Source organism: Gorilla gorilla, chromosome X, assembly GCF_029281585.2.
Source record: "Gorilla gorilla gorilla isolate KB3781 chromosome X, NHGRI_mGorGor1-v2.1_pri, whole genome shotgun sequence".
Classification (NCBI taxonomy): Eukaryota; Metazoa; Chordata; class Mammalia; order Primates; family Hominidae; genus Gorilla; species Gorilla gorilla.
The window spans coordinates 162,240,775-162,267,592 of NC_073247.2; the positions used below are offsets into that span (position 1 = coordinate 162,240,775).

Here is a 26,818-nt window from a genome sequence, read left to right on the forward strand (position 1 = left end):
GATTTTGCAGTAAATTAAAGTTCGGAAATAGTCTAATAGTACCAGCTCATATCCTGGCTTCCCAGTCCTTTAAGATAGCGCTAGCCAATAGAGAATGTGTAATTTAAAATTTTCTAGTAGCCACATTGAACAAGTAAAGAAACAGGTGAAATCAATTTTAATATATTTAACACAGCATATGCGAAATATTTCAATGTGTCATTGACATAATAATGACACGTTTTTCCTTTTTTGGTACTAAATTGTCAATCAGGTGTATATTTTACATTATAGCCCATCTCAGTTTGGATTAGCCACAGTTCAAGTGTTCAGGAGCTACAGCTGTGGAGAGATACATTTGGTCTTGATTTGCTGAGGATTTCATCAGATTCACTGTCAATGCTTAAATAGCCGCCTCAGTCATAACTTACATTAATATTAGGTGTAATCTTTGCCAAGTCCTTAGCCCAGTGCTTTTACATCAGGTCTCATATGAATCCTCACAGCATCGCTTTGAGGTAAAAACTGTTAAGATCCCCACTGAGTTTCAGAGAGGTTAGGTCTAAGCTGAAGCGTTTAGGAAGCAGCAATATCAGGATTTGAACCCAGGCAAGTCTGACTTCTGGGTTTGCAGCCTCCGCTGCAACTTCCTGCAGCTCTCATGACTACAGGGTTTTTTCTCGGTTTCAGTTTTTAGTTTTGTAAGCCATATTAAAAAGGCACCGTTGGTATATGTATGAAATGCAATCTTTCTTGAGGGGAACTTCAAAGAACTCGAGGAATGCCTCTTTCTTCTCTGGCTTTTCAGAGCGGGTGCAGAGTCCCTAAACAGAAGTTTCCTCATAGAGGGAATACCACGGACCAGGGGATTGCCTTTCCTGCTGCTCATTAGAATCACTTGGGGAGTTTTACATACTTGCTGCCCTGGGCATCGCCCACAGATATTCGAACTTAATTGATCTGGGCTGAGACTCTGACATCTGCATTTTTAAAAAGTGGTCCTAGCGTGCAGCACTACCAGGAGTGCTTCTCCAACTTCATTGCCTTATGAATCACCTGGACTTCGAGTTGAAACACAGATTCTGACTCAGTGGTTCCGGGATGGGCCCGGAGAGCTTTTTCTTCTCATTTCCATCAAGCTCCCAGGTGATGCCAACAGTGTTGCTCTGTGGCTCCCACTCAGAGCAGCAAGCCACATCATAATCACCTGAGGGGTTTTTGCAAAACTACAAATTCCTGGCGTGATGCCTGGAGTTTCTGATTCAGTAGGTCTGGGGTGGGGCCCAAGATCTTTACTTGAGAAGGCTCTTGCTTTCAATGTTTCACCATAAAGTATTATGTTTACTCTAGGTTTTGTGTAGGGGCACTTATAGTGTACATTTTTTTTTGGTCATAAGTGGATGTTGAGTTTTATCAAACCCCTTTTCTTCCTTTATAGAGATAGGTTTTTGGTTTGTGTTTTTGTAGAGAGGGCTTCTTACTGTGTTACCCAGGCTGGTCTCAAACTCCTGTCCTCAAGCAATTCTCCTGCCTCAGTCTCCCAAAGTGCTTAGGATTACAGGCGTGAGGGAGGACCTGTGTTTTCCCTCCTTGAACTTGTTAATGTGGTAGGCTATTTTAAGGGATTTTCTAATATAACTTTGTCGCATTAACTAAGTTTGTATTGCTGGAATAAACTCAACAGGGTCATGTTCTTTCTTACTGCTGGGTTTGATTGCTAATACTTTCTTTAGGATTTTTACATCTTATATACATAAGATTTGGTATTAGTTTTCCTGTGCTGTCTTGGTCTAGTTTAGTATCATGCTTATGCTAGCCTTATAAAGTGAGTTGAGGTATTCGCTTTTTCTGTTCTCTGGAAGTTTGTATAAGATTGGAGTTACTGGTTCCTTGAATGTTGCTAGAACTTGCACATAGAGCTGCCTGGGCCTGGAAGATTATAAACTACCAGCAAATGTCTGCCAAATCTGTAGCTGTGTCTGTCTTTTCATTCCTGCATCCTACTATTGTTTGTTTGTGCCCTCCTTTTTTCTTTATTAGTCTAACCAGAGGTTTGTCAGTTGTGGTTATGGCACCAACTTGATAATATAATTATGTTCATTTGTTTCCCTTTTAGGGCTTTTCCCCCGCTTTTTTGATTAATTTTTAACGAGTAAAAACTTTATATGATTTTAAAGTCAAATTTATTTCAGGGTATATTCAGAAAAGTCTTGCTTTCACCCCATCTCTGACCAGGTATTCTGTTTCTTTTCCCCCTGTAGATGATCAATTTTATTAGTTTGTTCTTCTAAGTATCTTTTGCAAATTTGAGCAAGCATGTACATGTATTTTCCCCTTTTCTTGCACAAAAACATATTTCATACACTATTCAGCCTCTTGCCGTTTTCACTTAAAGAATATACCAGGAATCATTCTTCATTTTCTCCTCCTTTCTTTAGATTTATTCTGCTGTTTGGATGTTTCAAAACATAGTATTTTCATGATTATTTAGTTGTGATATTTTCTATTTTCTATTATGATTATTTCATTCATCTGTGAGCTGTTTAGAAGTACATTTTTACTTACAAATGTATTTTCTAGGTATTTTCAAAACTGATTTACAACTTAACTGCATTATGGTGAAAGAATATGATGTGAACACTCGTAGTTCTTTGAAGTTTGTCAAGGATAGGCTTATGTGGTATTTTTGTGGCTGGCTTCTTTCACTTAGCATACTGCTTTTTATATTCATTTTTGTGTTGTTGCATGTATCAGCAGTTCCTGACTTTCTGTTGCTGAGTAGTATTCCATAGTATGGTTATAATGTAATTTATTCATTCAGTAGTTGATCATTTGAGTTGATTCAGTTTTTGGCCATTTTGAAAAAAAGCTGCCATGAACATTCACATACAAGTCTTTGTGTGGACTCATGCTTTTATTTGCTTCGTGTAAATACTTAGGTGTGGCATTGCTGGGCCATATGTTTAGTGTATGTTTAACTTTACAAGGAACTGTCAAACTGTTTTTCAAAGTGGCCATGCCATTGTGCCATTTTGCATTCCTACTGGCTTTAATTGTCTGCCTTTAAAATGTTAGCCATTTGACTGGGTGTATAATGGTATCTCATTGTATTTTTAACTTACAAATTCCTAGTGACTAGTAATAGTGAGCATGTCTTTATGTGCTTGTTGGCCATTAAGTTTATCTTCTTTGGTGAAGTATTTGCTGAAATCTTTTGCCCATTTCTTATTAAATTGGATTGTCTGTCTGAAGTTGTGAGGGTTCTTTTTATATTCTGGATACAAGTACTTCATCAGATATGTGATTTGCAAGCATGTTCTCTCAAACTGTGGTTTGTCTTTCATTTTCTTAACTGTGCCTGTGCAAGAGCAAGGAGTTTTGATTTTGATGAAGTCCTATTTACTTTTTCCCCTGTTATGGTTTGAGTTTTTGTGTTTTAAGAAATCTTTACTTAACCTAAGTTCACAAAAATTTTCCCCTGTGTTCCTTCCAGAACTTTTTTAGTCCTGCTCTTATGTTTAGATCTGTTTTGGCAGACAGATCTTTCCAGCCCCTGGTGTTTATACCTGTGTGATCCCCTTCCCTTGAGTGTGAGCAGGACCTGTGACTTGCTTCTAGAATATAGACTAGAATATGGAAAAAGTGTAGGGATTCTACAGATATAATTAAGGTCACAACCAGTAGATTTTGAATTAATCAAAAGAGAAGTTATCCTGGGTAGGCCTGAATTAATCAGCACAAAACCCTTAAAAGAAGGTCTGGGTCCTCCCCGAGGTGAGATTCTCTTTGCTGACTTGTTGATGTGAGCAGCCACATTGAGGAAGGCCACATAGAAAGGAACTGCAGGTGGTCTCTAGGAACTAAAAGCTTCTTAGCAAAAAGCCAGGGCCCTCAACCATGCAGCCTAAAGGAAATTAGTTCTGCCAACACTCTGAATGAGCTTGGAAGCAGATTTTCCCCAGTTGAGCCTCCAGATGAGAATGCAGCCTGGCCATTACCTTGATTGCAACTTTGTGAGACCCTGAGCAGAGGACCCAGCTAAGCTGTGCCTGGACACCTGACCCACAGAAACTGTGAGATGATAAATGTGTGCTGTTTATGGCTGCTAAGTTTGTTATTCAGCAATATAAAACTAGTATGTCTGTGTTCCATTTCAAGTTAATTTTGTATATTTTGTGAAGTAAGGGTAAAGATTCATTTATTTTTCCATATGGACATCAAACTGTTCAGCATCATTTGTGGGAAAAGGCCCACACATTTTGGTAATTTTGTTGAAAATCGATTGACCATTGCTAGGACCTCAAAAAGAAGGGCCTAATTATAGTCTCTGTTCTGTTCCATTGATCTGTATGTCTATCCTTATACCAGTACTGCAGTGTCTTGATTACTGAGGCATTATAATAAGTCTGGGGATCAGGTAGTGGAAGTACTGCAACTTTTTTTTTTTTCTTTTCAAGATTGTTTTGAATATTCTTGGTCGCTTGCCTTTCCATACAAATTTTGGAATCATCTTGTCCAAGCCTGTTGGGATTTTGATAGGGATTTCATTGACTTTGTAGATCAATATTGACATCATGACAATTAGGAGTCTTTGATCCTTGAGCATGCGATATGTATCTATATATCTATATCTATCTATCTATCTATCTATCTATCTATCTATCTATCTATCTATCTGTATATTTTTGTTTTGAGATGGAGTTTCGCTTTTGTTGCCCAGGCTGGAGTGCAATGGTGCAATCTCAGCTCACTGCAACCTCTGCCTCCTGGGTTCAAGCGATTCTCCTGCCTCAACCTCCTGAGTAGCTGGGATTACAGGCACCCGCCACCACACCCAGCTAATTTTGTATTTTTAGTAGAGACGGGGTTTCTCCATGTTGGTCAGGCTGGTCTTGAACTCCTGACCTCAGGTAATCTGCCTGCCTCATCCTCCCAAAGTGCTGGGATTATAGGCATAAGCCACCACACCTGGCCCAAGCATGCAATATTTCTCTGTGTATTTAGGTCTTTAATTTCTCTCAGCAATGTTTTGTAGCTTTCAGTGTGTGATTCTTGTACGTATTTTGTTCAGTGTTTCCCTTTTTTTTTTGGTATTGCAAATGACATTTTTAAAATAAAGTTTTTTGAGACAGGGTCTTGTTCTGTTACCTAAGCTGGAGTGCAGTGGCATGATGGTGGCTCGCTGTAGCCTCAACCTCCTGGGCTAAAGTGATCCTCCCTCCTCAGCCTCTCAAGTAGCTGAAGACTACAGGTGCATGCCCCCATGCCCAGCTAATTTTTTTTTTTTATGTTTTGTAGAGATAGGGTCTTGCTGTATTGCCCAGGCTGGTCTCAACTTCCTGGGCTCAAGTAGTCCTCCTGCCTCAGCCTCCCAAAGTACTGAGATTTCAGGCATGAACCATAGCACTGGGCCAGTATTTTTATATTTCAGTGTTCATATGTTCATTGCTAACAATACAAATATAATTAATTTTTATATTGGCTTTGTGTTTTATGCAGCCTTACTAAATTTACTTATTCTAGTAGTTTTTTTGTAGTATTCTTAGGATTTTTTTTGCATACATGATTATGTTGTCTGTAAATACAGTTTTACTTTTTTCCAATATGTTATATGTTTTGAACTTGCTAGAAGCTCTAAAAGATGTTAAATACAAGTGGTAAGAGTGACCGTCCTTGCCTTGTTCCCACTCTTATTGGTGAAAGAAGAAATGCTTTCTAAGTGTGATGTCAGCTGAAGGTTTTTCATAGGTGCCCTTGACAATTCCTGATTTCCTGAGGGTGTTTTTAAAAATCATGGATAGATGTTGAATTACGTTAATAGAAGCCACGTCTCAGATACAATCTTCAGGAAGATAGCACACCTCATGAATAGTCTTACTGACTATACACATCACCACATTTATACCCATTCTTAACCACCACTACCCAGCTTTTCCTCCTAGTGTCGATAACAGAATTTCCATCTGGAGCTTGGGAATTCTTTATGGAGCAGCATATACTGCTCCTTCAAAAGACATAGAACTTCTCTGCGAGATTCACATGTATCATTATTTTAGAACTGGAATTTCTTCATCCTCTCTTTCCTTGCCATTCTTTTAACACTGGTTTTGGTTCTTCTTCATCTTCTTGCCTTTTTTATTTCTGCCTTTTTTTTTTTAGGTTATTTCTTCCCCATCTGTGAAACCTTGTCTGCCAATAGTGCCAAGTTATAAAAATATGTACATTCAGTCCTTTCACCTTCTTCTGTAACAAGGATAGGTGGTTGTTTGTATTTGTGACTGGAAGAAATAACTGCTCCAAGTATGAAGATAACTATTGTCCGTACTCTCTAGGTCATGGCAAGTCTTTCTCCTTCTGATTCTCCCAGGATCCTAATTAAGCCATCTTTGGGGATTCCCTTTGCATACTCCTTCTCTACTATGGCAAACTGCCTGTTGGGCAAGCTGCTACTCCTACTACTTATCTCTGCTAACCTTCAAGGTCAACCTGCTCTTGCAAGTTAGGACTAATTAAGATGTATCAAGCCCAACATTCTCAACAATCAAAAGACCCTAGGCAGCGTTCCAAAAGCCCCATGTAGAGGAAGGTCAGGAAGTTCCAAATCCAAATTATTCAATGTATTTTGGAACTCTTCTTTGGATTGACTTCAGAGACCATGGTACCTTTAAAAAAATATCCTCGCACCTTAAAAAAAAATATCCTCAAAGGCTCTAGGCCAAAATCATTTTGTATCACCTCTATTAATATATAGAATGGGCACCGGTGCTGTGTGGAGCATTGGTTTTGGTTTAAAAATTAAGATATGATTAAAGTTCATGAGATGGTACCTTATGTAGCTTTAAATTCCAAAGGCAGTTTCAAAAGAATAATTCAAAGAATACTTTGAACAGTGGCCACATTGCTGGAATTTGTGTACACCATCAAAGGGGACTACTTTGAAGAATAACTCAGCTATATATGATCTGACAGGCTTTTTAACAAATGCCTCATTACATCATAGTTGCACCTCATGGGGTATTTTGTGCACTAGTAATAAAAACTTTCTCCTTTTAAAAGATAGTTTTAATAAAGACTAAGTGGATACAAATAAATAGTAGACAATCAAGGGTTGTGCTGTTTCAGTGACTCACAGACATGGATTTCAGGGGAAAAAGCCTATTTGTTGACTCATCTTTAAAGTGAAGTCTAGGGTTCTTCTTTGTGACCATCAGATTTTATCACGTGGATGAAATTACGAAAAGATTTTTTTTATCCAGCTGTGCAAGCAGGAGGCATGATGTCCTCATTTTAATATGATCATCTATGACAGAATGAGAATGACAGATATCTATCTGTTAGTGGATGAGAGGGCCGGTCAGATTGCCTAGATTTCAGTTCCACCTTTGACAGTTATTAGCAGACAAATTGTTTAACCTTCCTGTTCCTTGTGTTTGTCAGTTGTCATATGATGATAGTAATACCTAGTTGCCTTTTAAGGTTTTGGTGGGGATTAAATGACTTAATCTGTGATTAGAACAATGGCTGACAGGTAGTAGATGATCAGTAAATGAAAGCAGTGGTCATTAGCATAAGCAGATACTCTGTTTTGCTTTAATTGTATTACCTCTGTTATTGTCTTTATTACTATTTAACCTTTTTTATACATATTAATTATCTTTATTGTTATCTAAACATTTGTTTGTCATCTTCCCAACTCAGTTTTTAGCTCCTTGAAGACATATCTCAAATTTTTTTGGTTGAGGGGAGGGGGAACTCTCCATTGTGGTCCAGAGTAGCTGCCCACTATATAGTTACTGATTGTGAACTCTTTGGAAACAAGATTAAATAACGATATATGCTGAGTTAGGAGTATCTCAGAATGATTGGCTTGTTGTCATTTCATTATTTCTTCTAAAAAACCATATTATTATTTCAGTACTAGTTAATTTAATAGGTATTCATTGAATGCTTATGGATAGATTGACAAATGAAATTGTTCTGAATGTAACCATATGTTGACATGACCATTTTGTCGATTGTTAATTTCTGTAGCCAACCTCCTGCCTATTATGGGTTGAATTGTGTCCCCTAAAAAGATATACTGAAGCCCTAGTCCCTATTTCCTCAGACTGTGGTCTCGTTTGTTACTGCAGTTGTAGTTAGTTAAGATGAGGTCATGGAGCACTGGAGTAGGGTGGACTCCTCATCCAGCATGACTGGGGTCCTTATGAAAGAGGAAAGCACCATGTGAAAACACAGACACACAGGGAGAAAGCCATGTGACAACAGGCAGAGAGATTGGAGTGGTGAAGCTGCAAGCCAAGGAATGCCAAGGATTGGAGCCACCACCAGAAGCTAGGGAGAGGCAAGGAAGCATTCTCCCCTAGAGGCTCCAGATGGCACATGGCCTAGCTGACACCTTGATTTTGGACTTTGGGCCTCCAGAACTGTGAGAGAATTTATTTCTGTTCTTTTAGGCCATCCAGTTTGTGGGACTTCTTTACAGCAGCCCCAGGACACCAATAGACTGCCCATCTGCTTGAATTAGAGTGTTGACAAGCTTGGGATTTCATTTCAAACGGTGGATTTGCCTGTGTTTTCATCTATTATCCATCTTCTCCAGATACTTTGATTTAAATATATAAATATAAATACATATTTATATATTTAAATATAATTGATATAATTTATAATTTATGTATTTAAATATATATTAAATTATATATATATAAATTATAAATTATATAAATTATATATTATATATAAATTATAAATATATATAAATTATAAATATATATAAATTATAAATATATATAAATTATATATAATATAAATTATATATATTATATATAAATTATAAATATATATAAATTATATATTATATATAATTTATAAATATATATAATTTATATTATATATAAATTATATTATATATAAATTAATATATATTAAATTAATATATATTTAATATATATTAAATATATATATTTAATATATATTAAATATATTTAGTATATTTAATATATATAAAATATATTAAATATATTAAATATATATTAAATATATTTAATATATATAATATATATTAAATATATATTAAATATATATTTCCCATACCTGATCTGGCAGCAAATATATATTTATATATGGCAGCAAATATATATTTTCATATATATATATATATATATATATATATATATGAAAATCTGGCACAAAAATACAGTTCTTACATGCATGCTAGGAATGGGAGACATTTCCAAAAATGCTTATAACAGCACTGTTCCTAAGTGAAACCTGGAAACAGCTCAAATGATCACTGGGAGGAGAATGGAAAAACCAAGTGCAAAGCAGTGGACTGCTATGCAGCTGTGAAAATGAGTGGAACACAACTATATGCATCAACATTTATGACTCTCTCAACACTATGTGAGAAAAGCAAGTGGCAGAAGAATATATAATGATTCCATTTACATAAAACTTCAGAAACATGGAAAATCATATTATTTAGGGATGTATACATGTGGAAAATTTTAAAGATATGCAAGGGAATTATAAACCTAAAAATCAGCCCTAGGGAGGTAGGTTGGAGTACCTTTAATGACTGATGACTAACTTTTCCAAAGTCATGAAAGTTTGAGGGTGATGCTACATTTGTTTCTTCACTGAAACAAACTGTGCTTTGTGCTGGTGCCAGAATGGAAAACATGGTCCTTGGCCTTAGGAAGTTCTAGAAATCTAAGAGACGGGACACAAAATGTCAAGGCATAAGTACAGGGTGAGAAATGAAATACAATCGTCCCTTGGTATTTGCGGGAAACTGGTTCCAGGACCCCTGAGGATACCAAAATCCTTGGATGCCCAAGTCCTTGATATAAAATGGCATAGTATTTGCATATAACCTTGCATATCCTCCTGTGTACTTTCAGTCCTCTATAGATTACTTATAATACCTAATACAATGGAAATGCTATGTAAATACAAATAAAAATTAGTATTTGAAGTATTTTTCTATTTGTATTATTTGTATTTGTATTATTTTTTGTCATACTGTTTTTTGTGTTTCTTCCCAAATATTTTTGATCCTCAGTTGGTTGAATCCCTAGATGTGGAACTCCTGGATGTGGAGGGCTGACTATATTAGAAATATGTATGGTGTACAGAGAAGTGGAGAGAGAGAGAGAGAGAGAGAAAGAGTGTGTGTGTGTGTATGTGTGTGTAGGGGGGGGAGGTCAGGAAAAGCTTTCCATGTTTTGAAGCAGGTAAATGCCAACAAAGCATATGCCAATGAAGCCCCCGCTTCTGCCTTCAAATGAGAGTACCTAGAGGAATTGTTTCAAATGGCAGGTTATCTCCAACCTTTTCTCCTCTCTTCAGTTTTCTAGATACTGTGCACATCCACTCTAGAGTTCCTTTTTTCCCCCCTCCTCCACTACTGATTCTGCTCGGAAGAATCTTCATCAGTAATGCCCAATGCCTGGGCTTTTCTTTGGGGTCCTTTAGCCCAGACCTGAGAAGGTTCTTGGAAAGTAAGGAGATGTTTTGATCTGGCACCTTTGTTACTATCATAGTTATAACTATTTATACATTTCTATTCTTCAACAATTACTGTTTTAACTTTTGCTAAATAAGTAACTGTTTACTTATAAATTTAAAATGTACTTTTTGTGAATAGTTCTCACAGGGGAAAATAGTTCAATAAAATGCAGTTTTTTTCATTGAGCAGATCAGCTGGGTTCATGAGTTTTGGAATTGGCAGATGCACGGGAACTTGATCTTGTTCCTATTTTAAAACTTTGTTTACTGGCAGGTATTTGACTGTTAAAAAATCCATTGGTGAGTTTAATGATCTGTTTAAATGTGTGCAGTATTGCTAGGTAGCCTTTGTACATTAAAAACAGATAACCTGATAGTAGTTGACTTTTCTAATAGTTTACTTACCATATCACTTTCAATTTATGAAGAATTTCTAAAGTTACCCTGTTCCATGGCCACAGCTCATGCCACTAAAGCCAATCAGCTGTCTTGAAGATGTGCCATTTGTCGTGAGGGGACCAAGAAATAGGGTGAAGAGATCAGCCCAAATCCATCACTAGCCACTGGAAAAAATGATTCAAAATGCATTCTCCACTGAGTCTGAATTATATTATTTTTAGCCAAAGGTCTTTGCAACATTTAAAGAAATAGGGGTAGGTATATCATCATGTTTAAAATGAATTGTAAATATCAAAATTATACAGAGAGTGAGATTTTAAATGAAATACTATATAGCATCATATAATTTTCAAAGAGGAATCATCAAACCAAATACATAGTAGCCCTAAGATTTGAAGTGACCAAGACAAATCAAGAAGCTCTAATGCTTCTGTTACATGTGTCTATGTGGACAGTAAGCCACTTACTTGGGGGATCCTTTTTTGGAGTAAATATAGTTAGATTTGTAGCCTATTTTTAGATACCTGAGCCTGAATAGAAAGTAATGAGATGAGATCTGTATGTTAAGTATTTCACAGAAAGATTCCCTGGGCTAGGAGTCAAGTGTTTTCTTTTTTTAATGGAAGGAGGCATATTTGAAGGTAAACTACTGTAAGGCTGATTGGAGTCTTGGCAAGATTAGATTGATCATCTTAGAAAACCTGTGTGCAGAATGGTTAGGCAATCAAGGATATGGTACATTTTGTGGACAACCAACCTAACATATTAGCACCAGTTTGGGGAGTGACTTAAGAGTTCACTGGGCTGGGTGTGGTGGCTCATGCCTGTAATCCTAGCACCACAGGAGGAGGCCAATGTGGGCGGATCACTTGAGGTCAGGGGTTCAAGACCAGCCTGGCCAACGTGGCGAAATCCTGTCGCTACTAAAAATACAAAAATTATCTGGGCATGGTGGCGCGCATCTGTAATCCCAGCTACTCAGGAGGCTGAGGCAGGAGAATCACTCAAACCCAGGAGGCAGAGGTTACAGTGAGCTGAGGTGGTACCACTGCACTCCAGCCTGGGTGACAGAGTGAGACTCTGTCTCAAAAAAAAAAAAAAAACAAAAGCATAAAGCATCCTGGTAGGAGGAAGGGAACTGGTATTTGAGCATCTTTGTTGTGCCATCTGCTGTGCTATAATTTTACCTGTTCCTCATGACAGCACTGTGAGGGCTGGCATCACACCCATTTTACAGACTGGAAACTGCAGTAATTAAGTGAGAGAATTGGGATCGAAACACAAATTGGTCTGAATACAGAATCCCTTCCTTTTCTTCAACTGTATCACACTGTTTTGTAGGTGGGCATAGTGGCATTTTGACAAGCTCTCAATGGTGGGGTTAATAGCTAGTTTTTTAGTTTAAGAGAATATGATTATTATGTACTTTGGCTGAAGACGGTTCACGTGGGAATTATTTTAATAGCTTAATGCAGGGCGTGACAGCCTGTTTTTGTAAATAAAATTTTATTGGAATATAGCCCATCATTTATTTACATATTGCTGCTTCAGTGCTACAACGCAGTACTGAGTAGTTGCAACAGAAGTGTCTCGGTATCTGGCCCTTTACACGGAAAATTTGTCAGTCCCTTGTTCAAAGGAAAATGTATAAAAATGAACCAAACTTCTGCTTTTGCAGATCATAGTTTATTTTCATGTGAGTTGAGCACTTCTTCCCCCCAAATAAACAAATATATGTGTTAAATTGATGGTGTACCTGGTCTCAAAATGGCTGGAATATGAACATTTATCTTTGTTCACAGTGATTTGGTTGAGGACGTCTCAAGGTATGTTTCATTGTTTTGCATCCTAGGTGGCCTACAATCCAAGCTACTTTAATGCAAAAAATCAGAATAAATTTATAGTAAATCCTGTATTTACTGGCACTCCAGGTACAGAACTCTGTGAATGGTTCTCATTGGGGGTGACGCTCCCCCTAGAGGTCAAATTGGAAATGGGGGCATGTTTTGGTTATGGTGTAATTCATTGAAAAATACATTATTTTATTATAAATCACTGTCCTTTTATTTCTCCTTTATATTGGAGTTAGTACAGTATATTGATTTTTTATCATGTTTAGATTGAGGATATCCATGGTTTTCATTTCGGCCTAGCAAAGGGGACTTTACAGAAATTTGTTTTATATAAAGGGAGTTTCGGGTCTGATAGTATTGAGCACCACTGCCAAAGAGATTTGGCATCTTTTTGAAAACAGACTTCTAAGTAAGGACAACTACCTTAGAAAGACCTGGAATTCTGAACGGAGAGGCTGCTTGTTCTCTGACAAACTTTAGAAGTCAAGTTTTAAGTCTCAGTATGTTTCCATAAGCAGCATCTTTCCAGAGAAAGAGCATGATTGAACTTAACGTAAATGCCAACACAGAGTCATAAACCACATTAAGGCTCATCAAAAGACAAAAGCTGCATACCTTTGTCACTGTTTTGTTTGTATACAGAAAAGTTCAGAAAAACCACTCAGGGCCATTGATCTCAACTCAGATGACGATGGGAAATAGAGCTCTCCGTGGTGTTTACAGTTTGCCTGCAAAGGCCCTATGAGGCAGAGATCAAAATTATTTTCTAGTTCTGCTGCTTTTAGATTTTTAACATAAGCGTTAAAATGGCATGCATTTTTTAATGTTTTTAGTTAATGTGTGCTTCAGGTTTGTGTATTGTTGTTTTTCATATTCAACAGAAAAGGAAAAACAGTTCCTTAGTCTGGAAAAAGGGTGCAGTGAAAGAGGTTTTTGTATCTGCCTCCACAGATTCAACTGACCAATCCCAGCCCCCTGTACTGGGACGGCTGTACCTTAATTTGAAATGTTCATGGAAAAGTCTATAAGGGAAGATAGCATTACTCAAATTATTTTCAGTGCAAATCATTTCAAAGGGGTACAAGTTAACCCTGCAGTTAACTACATAACAGTATATACACTTAAATCTGCTGCCCAGAACCACCCTGCCTGGACCATCCTGATCAGCCAAGGCCTTGTCGTACCATTTCAAACATAAGTTTGTATGAACCTCTGGCTTAAGTGAAATATTACGCTGCCAACAACTGTTACGTTCCTTGGCCAATCCTTAATTGCCCAGTTCATTCACTCATTTAACAAATACCTGTTAAGTATCTTTTGGGTGCCAGGCACTGTTACAGGTGCTGTAAATAAATAAAACAGATAAAATTCTTGTGGCTTAGAGGCCCCAAAGGTTGGTTGGCTGGGTAAGTTGAGTTCTCTTAACTATGTTTCTTAGTCTCAAGCTGTTCTACTGAGATTGGGACCAGTCACGTGCAACCTGGTTTCCTTCCAGAGACCACTTAGAAGCACTTTTCTGTAGGTAGAAGGGACTCTGCAGTGCAGGGAGACCTAGGCTAGAGTTGGCCCTGCCAGTAAGTCACTCCAGGACCTTGTCACACACCCTCTAGGCCCCCCGCATCTCCTCTGTAACAGGAGAGGGTTGGGCTTAAATTATCTCAAAGGTTATTTTGGGGGATCAAAAGTGATAGAAGTCTACCTCTGGTTAGAATGCTGTAGTTAACATATATATACGGAATCAACTTTTAATTTTTGCTTTAAAGCCAAGGTAGCCAAAAATCAACATTTTTTTGTTTGTTTTTTAAATAAAAAGGATAAAAAACTTGATTGTTAGGGCTTTGGGATGAAATACTCTGTAACCAAAAGGGTAACTGATTTTTGTAGACTTCACTATAGCTTCTAATTATCATCCAACTGCCTTTACACTAACATAGTCATTTTGTACACGAAGATATGGATGAGCTTTCTTTGCTTGGTAAGTTAGAGACAGCCCAGGGCTTGTACACACCTGTCTAGTACATTTTCCAAAGTACTACACTGCTTTCCATTTTCCTATTAGAGTCATTATTGTAATTTTTTTTTTTTTTTAAGCAAAAAGCACTTTATAACTGAGTGGCTGCTAGCCGTGCGCTATCCCTGTATTAGTTAACTTTTCTCCTAGTATTTCCAAGGTCAGGAGTAATTTGTAGAATTGGCTAAGACATTGGCATTCACTAGCTATCCTTTTGTGCTCATAAAAATTAAAAATTTTAAAAATACTAGTAATTTGTTAACAGATACACTGTGTGGTTCCAAGCCCTTCATGAATGTATTAATTCATTTGTTTCACCTAATAATGTTGATGTAAAATGGGGGTAATAGCAACCAAAGCCCAGAGAAGTTAAATAACCTACTCAAGGTCAAATGGTGAGTTGCAGAGTTGGAATTTGAATGTAGTCAGCTGCAACATTTGTGCACACCAGCACGATGCTGTTCCAGCTTCTATAAACTTCAGGGATCAATCAAAACCATTCAACAAAGAGAGGCTCACTGAGGAGATTTTAAAGTAAGCCTCATTGTGGAACTGGCACATGTTATCTGGACCTTTGGATTTCTCGGATGTGTACTTGATCCAACTATTAACAGTAGTAGTAGTGTCTGGTGTTCCTCTAAAAATTAGAGCGTTAGACATAAAGACTGCATATTGTTCGGTTTCATTTATATGAAATTCCCAAAGTGGGCAAATTTATAGAGATAGCAAATTCGTGGTTGCTGGAGGATTGGGAGTGGTGGGTGACTGCTAATGGGTATGGGGTGGGGTTTCTCTTTGGGATGATAAAAGTGTTCTAAAATTGATTGTGGTGATGGGTGGCACAACTTTGGATATACTAAAAACCTTTAAATTGTACACTTGAAAAGGGTGAACTGTATGGTATGTGAGTTGTAGTAAAACAGTTAAATGAAGGGAAAATGAGGGATTTCGTCCTTTATATTCATTTTAAATTGAAATTTTTTCATGAAAATCAGAAATAGCAGGAAGACTCATCATTCTTTTATGGCCCATGAATAAACAGGGTGGTGACGTTGACTGAGTTGACTGTACAACCAGGATTTTAGATTTTTTCTACTGACTTGATAGTAAGAATTTAACTTTTTGTTTTAAAATGTTGACTTACATTAGTGAAGCATTTTAAATATTAAAGTATCTATACTAAAAGGTAGTTTTATATCTGTTACTGAAGAAAATCTGCCCCTAATATATAGTCTTGTTTTGTCAATAGAAAAATTTCAGAGCAGATACATCTGACTTGCTCCATAGTTCATCTCATCCATTCTGCTATCTCTGAGAATAATGGGTTATTTTGCTTGGACATGAACTTAAGGTTAGAAAGGTTTTTCAAAGCATATTTTACGATTTTGTCTGAATTTAATTCATTTTAGTGTTATTCATTAATCTTTTTAAAAAGTTACTTTTAATTTTGCATTGTGCTACCTGTAGGTAGTTTCAGCTCTTCTAAGTTGAGTATCTCTTTCTATAAAGACGTATTTTGCTCTAATTGTTAATTTTCAAGCATCAGTGGTAGTTGCCTAGTTCCAGTGTTCTGGGATTTGGTGAACTAGTATACATGTTTGCCCCATCATGACATTTCACAGTATTGTATATTTGCCGCATAATCATTCACCAGATAGTTGTGAGTTCCAGTGTGCGCCAGGATACAGCCACGAACCAGACAGACACAAGCCTTGGCCTTGTAGTGTTGAACTCTCATGGGGGAATCCTGACAGTCCTAACCTTGTAAGATGGCCCCTATCTGGCCATCTCCCCACCTCTTCATCCTGGTGGCTGTCTTTTTCTGTGACTTCGTCACCTCTCTTGACTATTTCTTAAGGACAGTGGCCAGTACTGTGAAGCTATTAAATCCCACTAGATTTTGTGCCAAGGTGTGTTAACCTATTTATGCCTAGTGTTCCACTATTGGAATGCTAAGCTTGTGGGAGTTATTTACATCCTGCTGCTCAAGGTCATCACCAAGGTCTGATTTTTCACAAAAATAATTTGCAACCTCCGGCATAAATGGGTTAATGTTCTCCATTGCTGGATTTTGTTAGTGTGTCTGGTTGCTCTTAATACAGCCTGGCAAAAAGATATTTATAAATATCCACAGTCACCTTGTTGAATTGGATGTGGTTTACCTCCCACTGACTTTATATGTATCTATCTGTGTCCTAAACTTTGATAAAATAACCAAAGCATTACTTAGTGTTCTGTTGTTGCTGTAATCTTCTTAGGTCTAAATAAATCCTTGCGTTAAAATGGTGTTTGTGTATGTTCTGAATATAATGCTTTCATTTATGCCTGAATTGTGATGAATATGCATTATTTAAATGAAGTATATACTTTCCCTAGAAAATACTGATTAAATCAAATCTTACTAATTTGATTTCAATCAAATCCATGCCACTCTAAACTGCCATCATTTGGAGAAAACAAAATTCTTAAAAGAGAAAATAGTGTGAGTTAAATTGTCCATTGTTTTTTCATTCTGCTTGGCTGCCTCTAAATTATCTTTAAAAATTAAGGAGTATGGAAATTTGAGGCCTATTGCACAATTAATAAACATTAAGTTTTTTTAGATGGCAATTAGAGCACTAGGAATTAAAATTCCTGGAATGTGTATGGCGTCTTCTGCTGAGCTCCCCCTTGTGCATTTAGCTCCCCTTGTCTGTTCTCCCCTAGTCCCCTGCACCTTTTGTTGGTGCTCTCACATACTGCCTGTGCTCTGGTTCATCATTTGTATGTCTTATTACCACTGGGGCCTAGTATGGAAATAGAACCTGTAAAGTAGTACCGTTTGCTCTCAGTTGCCATATTTAAGTCTCAGATGTCACATATGTTTGAAATTGCATACAAATTCAGTTGATATTGAATGTTGTGTTTCTTGGTAGAGTTTCCAGGATGGCTTCTGCATCAACTTCTAAATATAATTCACACTCCTTGGAGAATGAGTCTATTAAGAGGGTAAGTTGAATTTTCAGATTTATCTGTCTCTTTCCTTGCATTTATTTTGATATTTGAATATTAGGTCATTTTGGGCTGGCCTAGTGAATTATGAATTTTATTATTCATTCACATATAAATACATTTATACATGTGGTTTCTTTATTGTCTCACCTTGTTCTAGAAAAGCTTTTTTTTTTTTTTTTGGGAGACAGAGTCTCGCTCCGTAGCCCAGGTTGGAGTGCAGTGGCGAGATCTCAGCTCACTGCAACCTCCGCCTCCCAGATTCAAGTGATCCTCCTGCCTCAGCCTCCCTAGTAGCTGGGATTACAGGCGTGTGCTACCACACCCGGCTAATTTTTGTATTTTTAGTAGAGACGCGGTTTCACCATGTTGGCCAGGCTTGTCTTGAACTCCTGACCTCAGGTGATGATCCACTTGCCTCGGCCTCCCAAAGTGCTGGGATTTACAGGAGTGAGCTACCACGCCCGGCCCAGAAAAGCTTTTAGATAGAATACCTTATATGTGTTAAGTGAGTTTTACATTTGTAAATCCTTTCACATAACTTCATTTTTGAAAACCTCTGTCTCGTGAAATTACTGCTAGACCTTATGTTTAAGGTACTAGGCAATCCTCCACCTGGAAAGGTTGCTGAAGGACATACTGGAAGGCTAAGGCCTGCTGAGCAGGCTGCTACACCTTCCTAAATATTGGCATTATTTTCTAATTATGATAAAATTGTTGCATAACTAAAACAAATACAACTTTAACAGAAAATGGTTCAAGGTATCCAGGGGGAGATTGTGTAATTAGAGGGAGATTTTGGAATGTGCATTCAAAGGAAGGGATTAATTTAAAATAAGCTTTATTCATGGCCCTTTAAGGCCCTAAGATTATCCACCAGAAAGGCTAATTTATATTCCCACCAGGTGGATAGAGATGCCTAAGCAATCAGAAGGGAGCAAAAGGTGATCTTTTCATTGGTATTTCTTGATTACTAATGAGGTTAACCTTTTTTTAAAAAAGTGTGTTTATGGTCAGGTGAGGTGGCTCATGCTTGTAATCCTAGCACTTTAGGAGGCCAAGGTGGGAGGATCACTTGAGCTCAAGAGTTCGAGACTGGCCTAGGCAACATAGTGAAACCCTGTCTCTACCAAAGATACAAAAAATTAGCGGAGTGTGATGGCGTGCGCCCGTAGTTCCAACTACTCAGGAGGCTGAGGTGGGAGATTGTTTGAGCCTGGGAGGCAGAGGTTGCAGTGAGCCGAGATCTCACCACTGCACTCCAGCCTGGGCGACAGAGTGAGATCCTGTCTCAAAATAAATAAGTAAATAAAAGTGTGTTTGTTATTAGTTGGCATTTCTCTTGTGAAGTGATTGTTCATGTCCTTTATTTGGCTTTTGGGGGTTTTGAGGGGAGTTCTTATTGATTATGTGTTCCGTGTGTGTGTGTGTATATGTGTATGTGTGTGTATAATTTTTTTTTGAGACAGAGTCTAACTCTGTCCCTCAGGCTGGAGTGCAGTGGCGCAATCCTGGCTCACTGCAACCTCTGCCTCCTGGGTTCAAGTGATTCTCGTGCCTCAGCCTCCCGAGTAGCTGGGATTACAGGTGTGCACCATCACACCTGGCTAATTTTTGTATTTTTAGTAGAGTTGGGGTTTCACCATGTTGGCCATGCTGGTCTTGAACTCCTGGCCTCAAGCTATCCACCTGCCTTAGCCTCCCAAAGTGCTGGGATTACAGGTATGGACCACCACACCTGGCTTGTTCCTTGTATTTTGATAATCAGCTCTATAATATGTTACAGGTCTTCTTCCTGATTTATTGTTGGCCTTTTAATTGTATTTATGGTATTTTGATTTTGAAATACTGAAGTTTAAAGTTTTTATGTGATCACATATATCAATCTATATTTTCTGTTTTGGGTGCCTACAAGGACCATCCTTATCTCCAAGATTATATGTTTTTATTGTATTTAAGTATTTTTATGGTACCAGAATCAGTTCTAAACACAGGAGTAATTTCAAGAATGTAACTATAAATCCTTTGTGTAATGCTGCTCTGGTATAATGTATAGCCTATGTTAATCACGTTATCCTGTTTTAATCAGACATTCACTTCCCTTATTTTGTGGTTGACCTAGAACTGTGGTATTTAAAAGGTATACTGAGTATTGCAGTTGCTCGTTATGGCTGTTTCTAGTTAGTGAGAGGGAGTGTTAAAGGGTGATAATTTCTTTCCTCTCTTACAATTTATATAAGGTGTGTGGTTTTGCTTCTCATTGAGGAAGGCATTCCTGGCTGAGAACAGTTTGTCTTGCCCAGCTGGTTAAAATGTTTAGCTTGCAAGTACTAGAAAATTTTTTAAATTGGCTAGGAATTTTCATTCTGCCTCTGAATGAAAAAAAAAACATTAAAGATTCAGCATAACACCCCTTTTTGACAGCTTATATCTCACCTAAATATACAATTCACATTTCTCTTGTTTCATAATAATTCTCCCCATTTGCATAGCCTCTGATAATTTACAGAAGTGTGCACAGTAGCTCACACCTGTAATCCCAGCACTTTGGAAGGTCAAGGCAGGCAGATCACTTGAGGCCAGGAGTTCAAGACCAGCCTGGCCAACATGGTGAAACCCCGTCTCTACTCAAAATGCAAAAATTAGCTGGGCGTGGTGGCACACACCTGTAGTCCCAGCTACTCAGGAGACCGAGGCATGAGAATCTCTTGAACCTGGGAGCTGGGAGGCAGACGTTGCAGTAAGCCAAGATTGCACCACTGTTGCCTGGCAACAGAGCAAGACTGTCTCAAAAAATAAAAGTGTGCTTGTATATATATTTTTTCACTTAATACTCACAAAACTGCTCTAACGGAAGCATGAGTAACTTCACTTATGAAATGATTGCAGTGTGATTTTGGACAACAAATAGAAAAAAATGAAATATTGCTGAAAAAAACTTTTTGCCCAAACAGATGTTAGTGATGTGCCTCAAATGTCATCAGACTAGCACCTGCAACACATCTTCGTATTAATCCACTAGGGCAGCTGTATAACCTGAAAGACAATGGGTAGCTATGGCAAATTAGGCTCTGCGAACTCGCCTGCAGGTTGTAGTGGTTAATATTACTGTGCCCACCTAGCAGAGCTGTGGAAGTGATTGAATGAGGCACATGCTTGGGAATACCCCTAAAGCCAGGAAGCCTAGAGAAATAGTAAAGTGATGTGAAGAATTTGTACAAATGGCTCCTAAGACTTTTGCCAGCTCAAAAGTTCTCTGACAGACCACTCTTTCCTCTTATCTAGGACAGGGATCTTAGTAAATGTGAGGAAGTAAAAAGAGAGGAAGGGTCTTAGTGAAATAGGAAACGCAATAGGTAATCACAATGATTTTCGGGCATCGTAATAGGATTCTGGCTAATGGCTGTGCTGTTATTCAGCTAAGCCTCTATGGAATTGAAGTTTTCCTTCCTACTCTTCCCAAAAGATGGCTGAATATGAAAAAAAGAAAGCTGCTACAGTGTATGTGTATCTATAGAACACACTTAATGTTTACTTTTTATCACTTTCTCGAAAGCTGTTAACTTTAAAGGGCTTGGAAATGTAGTTTAAAAATTAATATTATTGAAAAGCATGCTAGCATTATTTAATACTAGAAGTTGACACATCTAATTAATGTTGGTGCTAGATTGTAACTTTTTTGTTTGAATTTTTGTGCCAGTTTTCCCAAATGCTAAATCTCTAATGCTTTTTCTTTAAAAAACATATTTCTAGTGGCTTGTATTCCTAGTTGCTTAAAAACAGTGTGTAAATGTAACGTCATTACTTCTGATGCATCTGTTTTGTTTCTAGACGTCTCGAGATGGAGTCAATCGGGATCTCACTGAGGCTGTTCCTCTACTTCCAGGAGAAACACTAATCACTGGTAAGGACCTGCTGACATAAGATTTGCATAACTTGAGGAGAAGTCTGGCAGGATCAGGTGGCTTCAGTCCCGCTTACTCTTTAGCAGTCAGGCTTAGACAAATAGGCTACCTTTGTTTAGAAGCGTTAACACAGAACTCTCTGCATCCCTTTCTTGATTAAAGAGTTCTTTCAAGAGCTTCATGCTCACAAGGGTAGTGATATTCTTGTGTCTGTACCAAAGACTGAGAATGATTTAGGGGAAAAAAATGTGGATTATCTCTTGAAAGTCTCTCATTGGAGCCATAAGCTCTCATGGTTTAAGGTTTTAAGAGCAAAATGATTTCCAGTCAATGATGCATGCTTTAAAATGATAAAGGCTTGAAGGCTTAATCATTCTCCTCTTTGAAATAGAGGAGAACATATTGCTTTAAAATATCTTTCATTTGTCAGAAAATGGAAGTTAGTATTTAGGTAATATTTTGATGTTATTTTTCATGATAAACATATACTAAAAGGAAGGGATCAACTTTGGAAGGGCTAGATCACTACGGCTTAAGAATATAGAAGCATCTGACAGCTTCTAAGCCAAGTGCTAATGTTCTGGGCAAATTTTATATGTGGATTAACACCCTTCTTTCAGACTTCAATGTATTTGAAGCAGATGTGATGACCATTGTTCCAGGGAACCTTTTGATTAATTCAGATCTGGGTTGTTTAGCTTAAATGGCTAAAACCTGGTGCTAATTAATTAGATGGCGGGCCTAAGCGAGGTACCTTTGGGAATTAGCCATACACCATGAGAAATTCTCTTCTGAGTCCACAAACTTGCACACATTCTAGTCTTGAAATGGAGACCAGTGGGATGTGTTCATCCCAATTTCTGGATAAGAGCAAAGAAGATATTTTACTTTTGATCGTCTTCATATATGAAGTTTTGGTGGTAGGTATCAGCGCCTGAACCTTAACCCAGGTGGTAACTAATGGAACTAGCATAAAGTAGCTTTATTAAGTATTTTTTATTTAGAACTTGAGGAGAAAGGGATTTCAAAATCATTACGAGTCATTAACACATTCAGGGACATCCCTGAAAGATGAGAGGCATATTTCTATTATAATTAATTATTCTGATTTAGCTTCTCCTTATGTTTATTCTACCAAAGATGTACCATTCTTTCGGCCACCTGTTTTATATCACTTCAGTGTTTGAAATGAACCTAGCCAAACTCTATTCTAGACTATTAAAAAGAAAAAGGTTTGGTGCGGTGGCTCACACCTGTAATCCTAGCACTTTGAGAGGCCAAAGTAGGAGGATCACTTGAGGCCAGGAATTGGAGACCAGCCTGGGCAACACAGCAAAACCTCATCTTTACTAAAAATTAAAAAACGAGCTGGGTGCAGTGGCGCATACCCATAGTCCCAGCTACTCAGGAGGCTGAGGTGGGAGGATTGCTTGAGCCTGAGAGGTTGAGGCTGCAGTGAGCCATGATTGTGCCACTGAACTCCAGCTTGGGCAATAGAGCAAGACCCTATCTCAAAAAAAAAAAAAAAAAAAGAATAAACTGGAAAGATTTCTACTGCTGACATTTATTTATTAAAAACATGATTATGTTTCTGTGGTTAGAGATTGGTAGCCTCATCTCTCAGTCTAGTGGTTAGTCCGTGAGACTGTCCCAGGTGAGTTGCCATCCTCTGGCTGAAGTAGCTCAAATAGTTACCTTTACAACCACCTTAGGGTAGCAGCAGCAGTATTCTCATTCACTTCTATTGTCACCTTGCCCCAGGTAGTGACAGCATTGTGGGAAAGCTCAGGGAAGCACTGTTAGTGCCTGGAGGTGGTGTGGCCCCACTAGTTCTCCCACTACCCCAGCTCAACCCAGCACGGTAATGTAGATACATTGCCAGTGCTTGCTTTCAGCCTTTTCAGTAATTTTTAAAATTGTAGTTATTCTTAGCTGAATAGTTTATATTAAATTAGTGCCATTTGTTGTGTATCTTGGTATCTATTTCCATTATTTTAGGGTACTTTTTTTATCTTAATAGACAAAGAAGTTATTTACATATGTCCTTTCAATGGCCCCATTAAGGGAAGAGTTTACATCACAAATTATCGTCTTTATTTAAGAAGTTTGGAAACGGTAAGTAGAATATAAGACCATAAAGATGACCCTAACTGTTAAAGATAATGCTAAATTGTTTCTCTTCTACTTTGCAAGATTGACTATAGGTCAAATTAACATGGGGTATATTTGCTTCTCAACTCTTAATTTTTTGCTTATGCAAAACTCATTTAACACTAACACTTGTATATGTAAGGAACAGGGTCAATTAAAAAAAGTCTTATCCCTCATAATGGTGGGGGAGGGGTTAGTAATTGTAACCATTTGCTAGTTTGGAGAAGTTAGGTATAGAACAGTGGTTCTTTGCCAGAAGCACATATGAAACCCACTTGTGGAGCTTAACAACACAGTATCCATAAAAGTTAAAAATAAAAAAAATACAGATGTCCTCGATAGACTGCATCAGAATATCCAGACCTGTGGTCCCGGCACAGTTATATTTTCTAAAATATCACAGAGGAAGATACTGATGTGAATTTCTGGGTAAAGCCCAGCATTCTAGAACTTTTCCAAGTGTTCAATGATAAAGCACCAGGTAGCAGTGTAGAACTAGGATGACTATGGTATGGCTTACTGCCACTCTACCTTTTCAATCCCTGACCATGAAAGGTTTGTCACAGCATTTTGAGGAATGTTCCATCACTAGGACAATAACATGGAAAAGAGATGCCCCAGAAAGGGAAGAGAGAGTGAGTAGCTGCTGTGGCTGTCACCGAAGGACTTCCAGTGGATGTGGTGGGCTGTCATTGCCCAGGTCAGCCTGAAGGGGAGGTATATTTTGATAGGATGTGAATGGGGAAAGAGGTCCAGGGTTCACAGAGAGTAGCCCATCAGCAGCTTCTACACAGGTGACCTTGAGGCTGTCGGGGAAATGTAGCTTTTGTTTTATTGCTTTTACCCCACCATTTTTTAGGACAGCTCTAATCTAGATTAGTTTGTATCTTTTAATCTTTTTTTCTTTTATGGTGTTCATTATTATGTCTGAATTCTGAAAAAATGCTGTTTATTATCCCCATTGCCTTAGCTGTGGGAGCCCACTTTTATAGCTGCCCCAACTTCTGGAATCTCCTCTAGCACAGTGCTTGTAGGGACATGTACATGGATCAGGCCACAGGGCATTTTATTTATGTGACTCTGTTCAAACTTTTAAGTAAGAGTGGAGATGAGTGAATGTTCTAGATTTCCAGAATGGGAAAGAAGATTCTGAAAATTAACAACAGCGAGCTGCATGTTCACCCTTGGCAACAATTGGCAAAAATTCTACAAATAATCATTTTAAACATGATTTTTAAGTACTTAGAAAAGAAACCAACCATTGGGAGTGTTATTGACACATTGTCTTGATGGAACCAAGGCCATATGACAGACCCCGGTAAAGACACCTGGGCCAAATGGTGGCAGTACACTTAGGTGGAGTTACAGCCTATGGATTTCAGGCTTAATGCTAGGAAGGGTGGTCGCTAACATCTTGCTGTGTGGGGCCCTTCCTTTCCAGCATTTCTGATGCAATGCAGAGGAGCACATAGAAGACATGCATTTCCAATGTATGAAAAACCCCATACTAGCCAATGTGTGCTAGGTGATGGGATCAGGGTTTGAAATGATCTTAACTGGGTAGGATATTGGAGCAAAACTAATAATATAAAATTGATATAGATAACAATTACTCAGTTGTTATCAGTAAAGGATAGGAGGTCTGTCTTAACGGATCCAAGCTTATTTGAACCAGTAATTGGATATGACTGATTAAAAAGTTAATATTCCCCTAGGCTGAGTTAACAGAAGTATAACATAATTGCCAGACAAAATGTAACAATAGCCCCATCTGAAGTATTGTATTCCAAGCCAGATGCCAAGTTTTAAGAGGGACATTAACAAACTGAAGAGAGTTCAGACACAGATAACCAGGTTAGTGAAGGGACTGCAGTTGGAGCAGTGATCGAAATAAATGCTGATCTTCTCTGAAGAAAAGATGACTAAAAGGGACATGATGGACCCATCTTTGAATATTTGAAGTGCCTTTCTGTGGAGCAGGGATTCGATTTATTCTGTATAGCTCCCAAGGGTCAAATTAGGATAGATTGAAAGATTTTATGCTAATATATGTGAGAATTATCAAAAGTTGCAATTAAACATTATGGTCCCTTTTGCTACTTGTACTCTTGGCTTTTTGACTCACCCTGTGTACCCAGTTCCACCTTATGCTGTCACTGATGATGAACTGGGGAAGTTATTCAAACTGATGATATGACAAGGTTGTGTATGTAGTGTGACCTCAACCACGAGAAATAAAAATTATCTGTAGAAAAGAGGCTGGAAAGAAGTACACCAAAGGTTTCAGTATTTGGGCTATCTGAAGAAAGGGATTATGCATGTCTTGTCTTCTTCCTTTCACTTGTCAATGTTTTTCAAAAACCCAGAATGAACATGTATTACTTTTACAATTGGGAGAATTCTCAGCAAGTTTTATTTTTGTTTGTATATGATGCCCTAGAGGATGGAGTTAGTGCTGAGTGGGTGAATAAAATGCCTGTCTGACACTGACTACTAACTTATTTCTTCTTCCACTAAGTTTTACATAAACATTTTGAGCAATTGGCCACAACATTTAGTCCAAGTATAAAAGCAAGCAGCTGACAGCAGAAAACATCATATAAAGAATGCCATTTAAATGGTTATACAGGAGTCTAAAAACATAGTCATCATAGTGTTTCTTCAATTAAAGTCCTAAACAAGAACATTAACTGTGGATTCTGCTGCAAACTGAAAAAAATTTTGTTGCATGTTTGACAAAAAGCTGTCATCTCACTGGCATTTTGAAGTGGACACCTGTTTGTTTCAGGTATGTAAACACTGCAGTAGGAGTGATGAGTCCAGATGTGTGTGGTCTGATTCTGGAGTCAGCTCTGCTATTTTGTAAGGAGTCAAGGGCAGATTCCCTGCCTCCTGTTGCCCAGAGAAGTAGAGAAACAGTGTCCATGTCCTGAGATTGCCACAGTGGCCTGCTTCTACCTAGCCCTCCTTGCCTGGTCTGCCCCCGCATTCTGGCCCACGCCCCGTCTCCAGCGTGT

At 38.0% G+C, this 26,818-nt stretch overlaps 1 protein-coding gene across 2 annotated transcripts in view; it reads left to right on the top strand.

Moving 5' to 3' along the window:
* The window catches only part of MTM1 (myotubularin 1), a 106,269-nt gene that overhangs the window by 5,819 nt on the left and 73,632 nt on the right, over positions 1 to 26,818 (top strand). For both annotated transcript variants that reach the window (XM_004065006.3, XM_055376072.2), the window contains exons 2-4: positions 17,670 to 17,742; positions 21,577 to 21,649; positions 23,671 to 23,765. In XM_004065006.3, coding sequence (XP_004065054.1) covers positions 17,680 to 17,742; positions 21,577 to 21,649; positions 23,671 to 23,765 — 231 coding nt within the window. In that variant the 5' untranslated portion in view covers positions 17,670 to 17,679. The remainder of the gene's footprint in view (positions 1 to 17,669; positions 17,743 to 21,576; positions 21,650 to 23,670; positions 23,766 to 26,818) is intronic.